The following is a 13,534-nucleotide window of genomic DNA, read 5'->3' as shown; positions in this document are numbered from 1 at the left end:
TTACTGCTGCCTATTTAATGTTGCTATGCGCTAACTAGTATTTAGTGCATTTATGATTTTATTGTCTTTAATCACGTTTATGGTTATGAGTATTACTTATAATTGAGTTTATTTGATAGATTTGTATATGCTACTTGGGTGATGTATCATAACTCATGGTAGATCTTCAAATCCCCATTAGAGCATCCCTTGAGGTTATTACCGCTACGTGAAATACACTATTATTGTACTCTACTTTTACCCAAATCTACCCAAATCTAAAATAGAGAAGAACAAAGTTCGAATGTTTTAACGTTTTATATGGTGGGCCCATTTTAAATATTCCAGTGAAAATAAGATGAAAGTCTACCTACTCATACTTTGTGCTCCGTAATTTGTAATCTGGATCAACGTGTAATCATATCACATGATTTCATGATTTAAGAAAAGGGTGATGATCAACACACTTTTTGATACATCCATCAGAAAATATATATTAACGAGTTGTACCGTTCAAACTGTTATTCATATTTGTGGTGGATACGTAAAAAAATGTGTTGATATATCACTGCCCTTAAGAAAAACCTCAAAATATCTTCTCCCATAACAAAAGGACCATACTACCCTTTTGCTTAAACAAACATCTCATGCTACCATGTGAGATCAATCAATCATCATCCTTTTCTGGTACATTCTTGAATATAATATAGGGGTAATGATATGTACACAACTATTTTTTACATATACACAACCAAACATGTTTTACAATATTGTACTGTACAACACTATAAAGCATATTTGGTTGTGTATGTGTAAATAATGGTTGTGTACATATCACTCCCCATAATATAGTCAAAGGGTTTTATAAAAGAACCATTTTTTTCATCTGGGGTCCTTTCAAATCATGTTGATTTTGCTTTTTTAGTATTGGGCTATCATAATTCTTGTGAAAAGTCGTAAAATTTTGTGATTAAGAGTGTCTTAAATCTATAAAAATCATATCTTGATTCAAAATTCGATGTGGGGTTTTCAAGAGTCGTGATTTTACCTTAATTGAATCCAAAAAGGTTGTGAATTTAAAGGGATAAAAGATGGGTAGTAGTGGGGATTGCAAAACAATAGTTTGGTTTAGAAGGGATTTGAGAATTGAAGACAACCCAGCTTTATCTGCTGCAGCAAGAGATGGTTCTGTTTTTGCTGTGTTTATATGGTGTCCTAAAGAAGAACAACAGTTTTATCCGGGTCGGGTTTCAAGATGGTGGTTGAAGCAATCTCTGATCCAATTAGGACAGTCTTTGAAATCACTTGGGGTTGATCTTGTTTTGATGAAATCTCAGAGTACTATTTCTGCTCTTATTCATTGCATAACTGCTATTGGTGCTACCAAAGTAGTATATAATCAGCTCTATGGTATGTATATCTTTTTTATGTTGTTTTATAAAAGTAGTTCATTTGACTTTGTTTGCTGGTCACAGTAGTGATCTAGTAATTATAAGTTGTCAGATTTATTCTTACTTTTGAATTCTATTAGCTCTTTAAATTAAATGTTTATGTTTATAGTTTAAACTTTTATATAGTTAGGTAAGACAGTATTTTACTTTTCTTAGTTATTTTGATCTAAATGAATTTTGTATATATAAAATAAATTGTTTGACTGAATCATTGAGGAGGAGAATCTAGTTGTGTTACCAGGTAGCATTCCAGTTAGGTTAAACATACAACTAGATTATTTTTTATACAGTTTCTTTGTGTTGAATCTCTTTAATTCAATTCTGGAGTAATATAAGACCATGGTGTGATATGTCTGTCAATTACAGCCTAAAGCTTGAATATATGCTCGTTTATTGACTTTTGATGCAAACATTTGTAGGGTAAAGCTAATTGTGCCGAAACTAAATACCTAAATCTATGCCTAATCCATACGCTGCACGACATAAGGAACCAATTGTGCTACCATAAAAGATTTAAGCACACTTTTAGGCGTACTAATTTACGCACAAGAAGCATTTTTCTTTTTTGTAATTTCAAGATTTGATTGCAGTACGTCGTTAAGGGTAAAGTGTCGTCCTTTATAACATGAAATATAAGGCCAGTTTAGATTTTTGTTTCTAGAAACCATACGACAGCTAACTTACGAGAATCTACATGTGAAAAAAATGCGAAATTCCTTCTGTTCTCCTTAACCATTTTTCTATACATTCATTTACGGTGTTTGTATATTGTAGTAGTGTGTTATATATGTACAAGAACAATGACTCCATATGTATACTTTCTATGCTTGGTTCATTTTAAGTTACAATTTTGATCACTTCATGAAATTTTGATTTGAGTTTGTTTCAGATCCTGTTTCACTCGTTCGTGATCACAACATAAAACAAAAGCTAGGAGAGCTCGGTGTCTCTGTTCAAACTTACAACGCTGACTTGTTGTATGAACCATGGGAAGTATACAATGATGAAGGTTACGCTTTTACAACGTTCAACGCTTATTGGGATAAATGTTTGAAATTGCAAAAGGATCACGTAGTACGTCTTCCTCCATCTCGAGTAGTCCAAGCCACAGGTAATACAAATTCAGTACATTAGTCTTTGGTTTCGATTAGGTATGACACCCGCGGGTGACGGGCACGGGACCCTTATACCCATGACCTGTCCATCAGGATATTTTTTACCCGCGGGAAAACTCGCGACTTTAAAAGACGTACATATTTACAAATCCGTGCCAACTGATACCCACGACCCGCCCGTCAGTATTTTTTTACCCGTCAACGGGTTAATCTTTTTTCCCTGTACCAGTAACCCGTCAGATACCCACGGGCTTTAAAATCATACATATTTACAAATCCATGCCTACGGATACCTACGACTTGCGGATAAACCCGCGAATAATTATGGAGTTACATTGAAGTTACAAGTATATTAATCCGTAATATATAATTAAATATATATGTGCGTGTTAACGGGTATACCCGTGGGTATATCCGCAGGTATCTTAAACGGGCATCACGCGTCAAATTTTACCCACAACGGGTATAAGATATCTGTGATCCGCCCGCGACCGCCAACGAGTGCAAACTCATACCCTTTTCGTACCTACAGAGTGATTCTTTTTAATTCCCGCCCATCACAACACGAATACCCACGGATCACGGGCTTTTTACGCCAGTTGCCATCCCTAGTTTCGATTTGGCCTTTTAATAGATATACAAGCATTGCAATGATTACATTATGAATTCTCAAGTGAAGTTTCGGCTTTATTGTCCCTTTTTCACAACTTCTGAAGATACGTGTTACTATTCTATGGTGGACAAATAACAGGATTGGTGGAAGATTGTACGATTGAGAAACTCGGTCTTGAAGACGAATCAGAAAAACAAAGTAATGCATTACTAGGAAGAGGTTGGTCACCAGGTTGGATAAACGCTGACAAAGCACTTACCTCGTTCGTAGAGAGTCATCTGATTAATTACGCAAACGATCGACAAAAAGTGACTGGAAATTCGACATCAATTCTATCGCCCTACATTCATTTCGGTGAAATCAGTGTACGGAAAATATATCACAGTGTCACAATGAAGCAGATTCTATGGGCAAAAGAACAAAACAATCAGGGAGAAGAGAGTACAACTTGTTTTTTACGATCAATCGGACTTAGAGAATATTCTCGTTATATTTGTTTTAACTTCCCGTTTACTCACGAAAGATCACTTTTAAGCAACTTGAAGCATTTTCCATGGCAAACGAACGAGGTACATTTTAAGGCTTGGAGACAGGGTCGAACCGGTTATCCGTTGGTTGATGCAGGAATGCGAGAAATTTGGGCAACTGGTTGGCTTCACAATAAAATCAGAGTGATTACGGCGAGTTTTTTAGTAAAATGTTTGTTACTGCCATGGCAATGGGGTATGAAGTACTTTTGGGATACACTTTTGGATGCAGATCTTGAAAGTGATGTTCTTGGTTGGCAATATATATCCGGAAGCTTGCCCGATGGACATCCGCTTCATCGTTTTGATAGTCCCGAGGTACGTCATGATCATCCTTATAATGTGGAAAATCGATATGATTTTGCTAATGAAGCCCTAAGGCTATCGTTAAAACGCTTAAAAAAACTTTTACACTGTAGTTGGTTACTAATTTTATGGTGACAGGTAAAGTACAAGTGTTTTAAATATGTTAACGACAGCCAGCCCTAAGGGTTGTCGTCAGCAAAATCCTAAAAACTAAAAATATTATATATTATATATATATATATTAGAGTAAATATTACCAATAGACTTTATGGTTTACATGAAATTACACCGACGGTTTTTATCTTTTGAAATTTACAATGACGGTCCCTATAATTTTCATGAAATTACACCAATTGTTCTTTTCTTATGAAAATTACTCTTGATCGTCCATGACTTACCTATAATCGTGTGTTGATAGTCTGTACTATTAATGCACATTTTGAGTTAGGACCATCAACGTGCACTTATATACGGAATATAATTTAGTGACAATCAGTGTAATTTTTGAATAAAGACGAGTGGTGTAATTTCATTAAAACCACAAGGATGATCAGTGTAACTTTCAAAAGATAAGGACAGTTAGTGTAGTTTCATGTAAACCACAAGGACTTTTGGTAGTAATTTACTCTATATTTTATATATAGATAAAAGTAAAGATTTTTGATAAAGCAGGTTCAGGGGTTCAAGTTTGATCCAGAGGGTGAATACGTTCGACAATGGCTACCTGAACTATCACGAATGCCTACCGAATGGATCCATCATCCATGGAACGCACCTGCGTCTGTGCTCCAAGCAGCAGGAGTAGAGTTGGGATTAAACTATCCGGAACCGATTATCGATATTGAAATCGCACGAGATCGTTTAACAAGTGCTATACTACTTATGAACGAAAAAGAATCTACTCTAAAGCAAAACAATTGTGAAGGAACGAGTGAAGTTGTTGTCGATAATTGTGATCCCGAAAACTTACCGATTCCAAAAGTTTTTCTTAGAAAAGAAAGAACACCCTGTCCTTCGACATCCTCGAATGATCAAAAAGTGCCTTCGATGCAAAAGGATGTTTCGGGGGTACCAAATAATGAGAGAAAAAGATCGGAGCGTTTGGAACAGCGAGAACCAGATGAATACAATTTGCATGATTGCAAAACGGGAAGTGAGTTCTTGGAAACGGATGATGATTTGTGTTCTACGGCTGTTTCATCTTCGGCTAATAAGAGACAAGCTACAGGAACGAGTACTTTCTGCTCGCCGTTTCTAATCAAGTGATGTTTTACTTGTAATATATTTGTATTGTTATTAGTTGCCAATGCTTGAGTTTTTAAACTGAGATGTTAACCTTTGATGCTTGTTTCTATATGATCTTTATCTTACATCAAGCTGCATAATGTATCCACTGTCTTGACCCTTGTTTGTAATGTGAATTGCTCATATTGGTTTACCCATTTGACTTACTAATGTACAGTATTTATTTCCAACTTTTAAGGTAAGAATTTTGAGCTTGTTTGCTTGACTTTCATTATATTTTCATGTATATGCATTTGTTTCGGTTCTTAACTTTTGTATCGTCCTTGACTCCTTGTTGCTTCTGTCTATCGATTGGATTTCCTCACTTTATTCGGTTTGATTTATCTGGTTATAAAAAATTTAAAGAGGCAAAACTAAAAACCAAACCAAAACCAAAACCTAACAAATATCAATTTCTAATTCAGTTCGGTAATAGTTGAGACTGAAAAACCCAAAAACTCGTGATGTAACCAAAATAATCATAACAAATCGATTATAAATTCAACTATCGATTTTAAAATCGCTTATTCATTTACATAAATTAATAATTTGATATTATTAGTTGAATTCGGTGTTCGGTCAAACCGAATTTTTAAAAGTAAAACCGAATTCAAATTTAGTTTGATTTTTTTCTTCTAGTTTTCATTCGGTCCGGTTTTGAAGTTAATCACTTTGAAATCAGATAATGAACACCCCTAGTTCTAGTTTCCTCCACTAACAATTTTAACCAATCATATCCACCGGGACCATCACTACTGAATTTTATTAATCGACTAGTTTAACAAAATAATGAGATAACCCAAAATAGTAATTGGGCACTTTACATGGGACGTGTAGAGTAATTAACTGAAACAAACGCAGTCATTTTAATCAAGTAAATATTTTACTTAAATGCAAAGGTGAGTGGATTTTAAACAAGTCAGTCTATAACTTTCAAATTCTTTCTTCGGGAACGATTAAGAAGAGCAGGCTTGTCCGGGGTAAGAAATGCATATATGAAAAATGTAATTAACCTTGGTCAATCTGAAGAGAAAAATTAGGGTGGTTAAATATTGTTCATCGTCATAACATGAAGACAGTTCGACACTTCGACATCAAGATTTTTTTATGTAACATATATGAATATGAATACTAAACAATTAGAGTGGTTAGATATTGTTCACCGAAAATGAACAATTAGAGTGGTTTTAAAAACAAATTTAAAATTTGAATATAAGAATATTCTGTTTAGAAGGGTTGTAGCTGCCCAAGTATGGCAGGTGGGTTCCTTATATTGGACAAAAAATCTCATTACGCCAAAAACAACTTATTTAGACTAGTTTGTAGAGAAATGAACTTTTTTTGGTTGTGGTTAGCGTAATAAATGCATCCCTTCCGGAAGTCGGAGTTTGTTGCACGTATTAGCTCTATCATATCTGATAAGGTATAGCATAATCATCTAAAGGACACCAAACATCTTCAGATATAACATAATAGACCCATGCATGATCATGCCTGAAACGTCGTTTTTACTAAGCTAAAAAGGACATGGCAAAGGCTAAAAATTCAGTATGCATTGAGAGACCATAGTAAAAGATTGACCATGTTTGGCACAAGCAAACTGAAAAATATCATTTGGCTATGGTGCAAATGGCAACTCTGCCTATGACAAATAAGTGTTCAAAAATCCAAGTCTCTGGCTAACAGAGTCAATTCTACCACATCACTAACAGCTCACCATCATTAATTTCGAAAGAAATTAAAGATAGTTTTATTCTGGGGCAAACAGGAGCTGTTAAGAAATTCACGTAAATAGTATGAGCGTGCGTTTATAGCACATGACTATAGAAGGAAGTTATAATAAAGATTTATGTTAGGCAAGAGTATGCAAGAGCCTTCTCTTCGGTTAGCTCTTCAGCCGTCAAGTCCAGCTTCTTCCTTGAAAACTCATCAATGGAAAGACCTGTCACACAAAGCAACAGATTAGTAACAGATAGTCGACACTTCACAATGCGATAGTTGCTTACAAAAACATAGTTAACATTCAGAGCATGTTGTCAAAACCTCAAATTTCTTGAAAAAAAAAGTCTGAAATAAAACGACTCCAAATTCAATATAGTATTTTTCACTTGTATACCACTGTATTAAGTTTGCCCTCCGTTAAGTTTTAGACAAATTCTCTTGATTTCCTAAGTAAACTGTCATTTAAAACCACAATGTTGTGCGGGATAATACGTAATTTTCCTAAAACATTCAAGCGAACACTACGCAACTGGGATACAGAAAAGTTCAGTTTTCACCTTGAACAATTGACCATTCTCCATTGCGGCAGGTGACGGGGAAGGAGTAAATAAGCCCAGCTGGAACATTGTACGAGCCATCAGAGTATACACCCATTGAAACCCAAGTTCCCTATAATTTGCATCACAATGGTACAAGTGTTGCAAAATCAAAATAAAGAACCAAAAAATAAGGCAAAATGATTATACAATACAAGAGAGTATTATATTACTAACCTCTGGGGTCCCACAGACCCAGTCGCGAATATGGTCACAAGCAGAACTTGCAGCAGAGAGTGCACTAGATAGCTTCCTAGCCTTGATGATGGCAGCACCACGTTGCTGTACAGTGCTAATAAATCCAGATTTCAACCTAAAAACATACAAATACACGTGTAAGCACATGAAGAATTCAAAAGAAAACAAGACCCATTGACCCATTTACTACAGAGGCTTTAACTTCTTTACCATTCATCATCCTTAACGAGTTCTGGGACAGATTTCTCTCCGGCTGATGTCTTGACAGTTGCATGTGTGACATCAGGGTACTGAGTTGATGAGTGGTTTCCCCAGATGATAACATTTTTGACATCTGATACTTGAACATCAAGTTTCTCCGAGATTTGTCCGAGAGCCCTGTTATGGTCCAGCCTTGTTAAACAAGTGATGTTCTTCTCGGGGATGGATGGTGCAAATTCTTTTAAGATCAAAGCATTGGTGTTTGCAGGATTTGCAACAACCAAGACCTAAAGAAAGAAATGAGAGAACTTATCAGAATGATATTACATTGGATATGAAGGCAGCACATGGTTAAAGGTTCATGCATCTCTGTCCGCTATTATCACATACTATTTTTTCTCCCCAAATGAAAGGGGGTTTGCTAAACAAAAGTGTTAAAGTCAGTCAGAATGTCACTGTTTAACGGAACAACAAATACATATTTCCAAAGCATTGATAAAGGTAACTTTGAAGATACAAATTTATAACCAACCATTGGTAAAAAGACACTGTTTGCAATCTATTATCCAGGAAGTTAAAAGATAAAAGTGTTTCAATGATGTGTAATATGATACACTATCAAGTTTGATCTAAAGAGATGAAACATAATGGAAAAGTAAGGTATCAGAATCGGAAAGAAAAAAAACAGCCAGATTCATGCATTCATTTTGATATGTTTATATCGATTTCCATATCGACTTTGGTCACCCCCATCGCAAAAAGCATAATCAAAACTTAGAAACCCCTCTAATCACAAAAAAAAAAAAAAAAAAACTAATTTGAGTACGTAAAGGGGAAAATGATTTGTACCTTTAACAGCTAAATACGACTGTAGTTACACGGAATCTGGGAAATATTTTTCCCAAACAAGATAAACAAATCTACATCATTACATGGCAATAGAAAACTAGAATCACCTTGCAGTTTGCTGCGGCATGCTTCTCAAGGGCAGAAGCTTGAGATTTGTAGATTGAAACATTCTTAGACATCACATCTTTTCGTTCCATTCCTTCTTTCCTGGGAAACCCACCCACCATGACTGCTACATTCACACCTGTGCATGCCTCAACAGCATCGGTAGTAGCAACAACTCCTGATATAAACATTGAGGTAAACTTCCAATATCAGAAATACGAATTTCGTAAGTCAGCAAATTATAAAACAAAACAATACTCATCAATAGCAAAACCAATAAAGCAAGTCAAACAATTGAATACCTTTAAGGAGAGGAAATGCAGCATCCACCAACTCCATTTTAACTCCATTCAAAGCCTCAGCAGCTGGTGGGATATCGAGCATGTGCAAGATCACAGGCTGGTCAGCACCCAACATGATTCCTCTAGCAATCATAGGAACAAGAGCATATCCGATTTGCCCTATTAAAAAAAAATCAGGTTTCAATCAGTATGTTGAATCTAGCCTCTACTACAGATCTAATGAACTTCAAATACAGTATAGCTGAATTTAACAAATTTTCACAATTATTTCACGAAAATTGTTGGGCAATATTATTTCATCGATTCTCAGCATACAAGACCATAAAAACCCTAGGGCAGCTTGATCGATAACAATTTAACATAAAAACTGTTAAACTTTACAGATTAGGTCAACGGCAGAGTCAAATTAGACAGAAAGGACACAGATCTATCTCAAATTAAAGACTTCAAACACTAACGTAGATCAGTATGTTCATACTAGTTACTACAACACTCAATGAATAAGTAATTAAATAAGTTAATCAAGTAATCAAATACAAGTAATCAGATCAGATCAGATTAGATTATTAACATATCAGAACCGTAAACAATATAAATACAGTACGAAATATAAGTACAGAAGCTAAGATCAAATACCTGCAGCACCGGTAACAAGGACACGAACTGGATCTTTAGCCATTAATGTAGATCTGATGAGAGAATAAGATATATAAAAATAATATGTAAATCGACGAAAACGATGAAAATGGAAGCTGAAAGTAGAGGTATGTAAATAAATCTACTAGAAGTACTCCGTAATATATATGGAGGTGACGATGAAAGCATATCGAGAAGATCGTTTATTCGTACGACGTCGTTTGGGATAAGATAATACGAGTAATCTGTTTTGTGTATGGGCCACGTCACGCCGGGTCACGGACCGCACACCTGGCGCACTAGCTTTTTCTTAAACTACAAAAAAATCCGACCGCGCGTTGCTGCGGTTGTATTCGACGCGCGGTCCAATTTGGATATACGATGTCCATTTCGCGTATAGTTAGTCGTGTTGTATATGTATATATATGTATGTAATATAGCCCGAAATATTTATTTTTTTAACGATGTCCGTTTCGCGTATAGTTAGTCGCGTTGTGTTCGTAAAATTATTTCGAGTTGAACGGTGGTCTCGGAAAAATTTAACTCGCACCGAGCGTGAATATAGGGCCCGTTATTTAGTGTTTTTTTAACGATGTCCGTTTTGCATATAGTTAGTCCCGTTGGGTTCGTGAGATTTTTCCGAGTTGAACGGTGGCCTCGGAAAAATTTAACTCGCATCGAGCGAGAAGATAGGACCCGGTATAAATTCGGGTGGAGTAAGGTTTTTTTATTTTAATTAAATTATAAATTTACGTTTTTTACCCCTGAAAAAGTGTAAAGTTGAGGGGTTGTTGTGTAATTTGTGCGAAAGTTGGAGGACCATTTGTAGTGTGAACGCAAACTCAAAGCGACAACGTGTTAAAACTGAGGCGACCAAATTTGGGAGAAGGTTTAGTATGTAAGTATAATATAATATAATATAATATAATATAATATAATTAATACTTTTGTGACTTGTGAACCAATTCATTCTAGCAAAAGGTATAACTCAAATAACATAAATAAAAGAAATATGCGACTTTCGCCATAGTAAACATAGATAGCTAGCAAAAGGTATTCTTAAATGACATAAATAATATATTCAACGGAAACGGTAGACGGTAAATTGAAGAAAGCGGATCGAGATTGTTAGGGGCACTTTAATACCTATAAGCACGGGCGAAACTACAGTCACGAGTGGATTTTTATTCAGTGTAAAAATTTTGATTTTTTCGACTTTGCCCCGGTAGAATTTTTTTTTGCTCAAAAACCTACATATTTTACTCCAAAACTTTCAAATTTTGCCCAAAATTCTTCAACTTTGCCCCAAAACCTTCAACTTTTGCCAAAAACCTTCATAATTTGCCTAAAAACTTCAAATTTTTGCCTCACAACCTCCATATTTTGTCCAAAAAAATTGCTACGCTTTTAAATTTTTTTTTGCCCCCGGTGAGAAAAATCCTAGTTCCGCCACTGCCTATAAGCCAAGACACTTTGATTTTGTGGAGGCGCTCGATGAAGTAGGTTGTGTTGTATTTCGTTTGGTATCGTCGCAGTCACGATGTTTGTATGTTTGTTTTGTATGTTCGTGTTGTTTCGTTTTCGAGTTTGGTTCTTTGATTTCGTGGAAGCTCGGTATAGATAATTATAACTAGTTGTGAAACAACCCAACTCGTATTACATACGATAAATTTTTTTTTTTTAAAGGTAATACACATTTACGCACCATTTAAACGGTTACATATAACCCAATAAACAATACCACAAGTTAAATGTTTACAAACGGCACGAAGGCCCTTAACAATTGTATTACAAGTTTGACCCATTCAAAAATGATAGTTTTAATCCAAACAACACTTCGAGCATGGTTTGGGGCTAAACTACCCAAAACACTAAGCCAACTTCAAAAGCTTCACAATAATCCAACACGGGGAACTAGTATCCAACAACCCCCTTTCCCTTGTCCGCACCTGCATCTAAAAAGATAAACAACGAGAGGGGTAAGCTAATGCTTAGTGAGTGCAACAATTATACGATTACATATACAACCTACTTACTTGCAATCACTTACGCATTTACCGCATACATGCTAGCAATGTAATTAATCATACTATCGCAAGTATAATACCAAACCTTCGATCACACAAGCTAGCATAACAAAGCATATAACTCGTACAATATAATATGCTACAATACAACGCACAATCATGGTTAACCAATCGTACAAGGAATGGTACTTAAATTTCCCATCGGTGTTCACAACAACCGTTAGTGCACTTAACACGTCGTACACTAACCCCACGGGTGGCATCTTAACACGTCGATACTTCACCCCGGGTGGTATCTTAACGAGTATATGTGTTAATATATATACTTGATATATGTTTGTGATTCCGAGGACAACTCTGTACTTGTTCAGTGCCATCCTATGCATATTTACTACAAACTATCGTATCGTATCGTGAGTTTTCATAGCTCCCTTTTTATATATATTTTTGGGCTGAGAATACATGCGCAACTTTTATAACTGTTTTACGTTTAGACACAAGTACTTAAACTTTTATGCTATATACGTGCTTTGTCATGCTAAATCCCTGCCGTAATATCGTTAATTGCTGAGGTATAAGATGCAAGCTTAGTTATTGTGAGTAGCGCTACTGAGAGTGACGTCTCTGTCCATTTCACCATTGGTCTTTGGATACATAATAATGATTCAACGACATGAATAACAAGTGTCACAGGGTAACTATTGTTTAGTCGCGATATTACAAACAGCAACTCTTTCGATTGATATATTTGGTATCAATCAACTTTAAACTGAAATCTTGTGGTCTAATGCTATACTGAACTATTGATTTATGATAAACCTATGAACTCACTCAACCTCGCGTTGACTTTTTAAAGCATGTTTATTCTCAGGTACTTAAATATTGCTTCCGCTGTATATCTGCTGCTTTGATGATGATTGCTTGCTATGCTCGGAGTCTTCATTACATATCATATCAATTAAAGACATTTAATGTTCTAAAATACAATGTAATCTATTTATATTCCGCTGCAAAACTCAATAAAACGTCTCATATAGAGTCGTTCTCGTTTATACAACTGTGATTTGATATTATTAGTCACAAATACCTCAGGCCCTATTTGGGGGTGTGACAGATTGGTATCAGAACAGTGTTGTTGTAGAGAACCAGGATTGCATTTTAAGTGTGCCTTATACAATTAGGTACCTTAACAATGTAGGACTACAACTTTCCTTAACTATAGTGCCTTTAATTGTTGCCTTTAATTGTTAACTGCTACACTATACCTTAGAAACTATGCTTATTAAAATCTTTAATCTTTCTTAGAATGCCGAGCCAATCTGAGAACTCTGTCCACTCTCTTAAGTACTCTCCAATTACGCCACCGCATTCAAATGCGACACCTGTTGATTCCGCTGACTCTGGCTCTAATCACTCACCAGTATATAAACCAACGAGTTCTTCTGAATGGGATGCTATTCAAAGCCTTCCTAACTACAATGGTGACTTCTCAGGCTACGAGCCCGAAGAAGAGCCTATTGAGGAATCATCTGAAAACTTATCTCTAAAGAGAAAGCAAACCGGAACCGCTACTGCTGATGAAGTCGGTCCATCAAAAAGGGCTAGCTCACCATTTCATGAAAA

At 35.7% G+C, this 13,534-nt stretch overlaps 2 protein-coding genes across 2 annotated transcripts; one reads left to right on the top strand and one right to left on the bottom strand.

The window, feature by feature from the left end:
* Nucleotides 1–828: 828 nt before the first annotated feature.
* On the top strand, nt 829–5,429 carry LOC139844088 (cryptochrome-1). Its single transcript, XM_071834302.1, has 4 exons — nt 829–1,389; nt 2,320–2,541; nt 3,297–4,003; nt 4,664–5,429. Exons 1-4 carry the CDS (start codon nt 1,071–1,073, stop codon nt 5,255–5,257), a joined length of 1,842 nt encoding a protein of 613 aa, XP_071690403.1. The 5' UTR covers nt 829–1,070; the 3' UTR covers nt 5,258–5,429.
* Nucleotides 5,430–6,810: 1,381 nt separating this feature from the next.
* LOC139844089 (malate dehydrogenase) lies at nt 6,811–10,040 on the bottom strand. The gene is made up of 7 exons (XM_071834303.1): nt 9,885–10,040; nt 9,249–9,407; nt 8,949–9,124; nt 8,002–8,279; nt 7,771–7,906; nt 7,555–7,666; nt 6,811–7,217 (listed from the first exon to the last, which is right to left on the bottom strand). Exons 1-7 carry the CDS (start codon nt 9,925–9,927, stop codon nt 7,123–7,125), a joined length of 999 nt encoding a protein of 332 aa, XP_071690404.1. The 5' UTR covers nt 9,928–10,040; the 3' UTR covers nt 6,811–7,122.
* Between the last annotated feature and the right edge of the window lie 3,494 nt (nt 10,041–13,534).

The sequence above is a fragment of the Rutidosis leptorrhynchoides genome, chromosome 4 (assembly GCF_046630445.1).
Source record: "Rutidosis leptorrhynchoides isolate AG116_Rl617_1_P2 chromosome 4, CSIRO_AGI_Rlap_v1, whole genome shotgun sequence".
NCBI lineage: Eukaryota > Viridiplantae > Streptophyta > Magnoliopsida > Asterales > Asteraceae > Rutidosis > Rutidosis leptorrhynchoides.
This window is presented reverse-complemented; position numbering and strand designations above follow the sequence as displayed.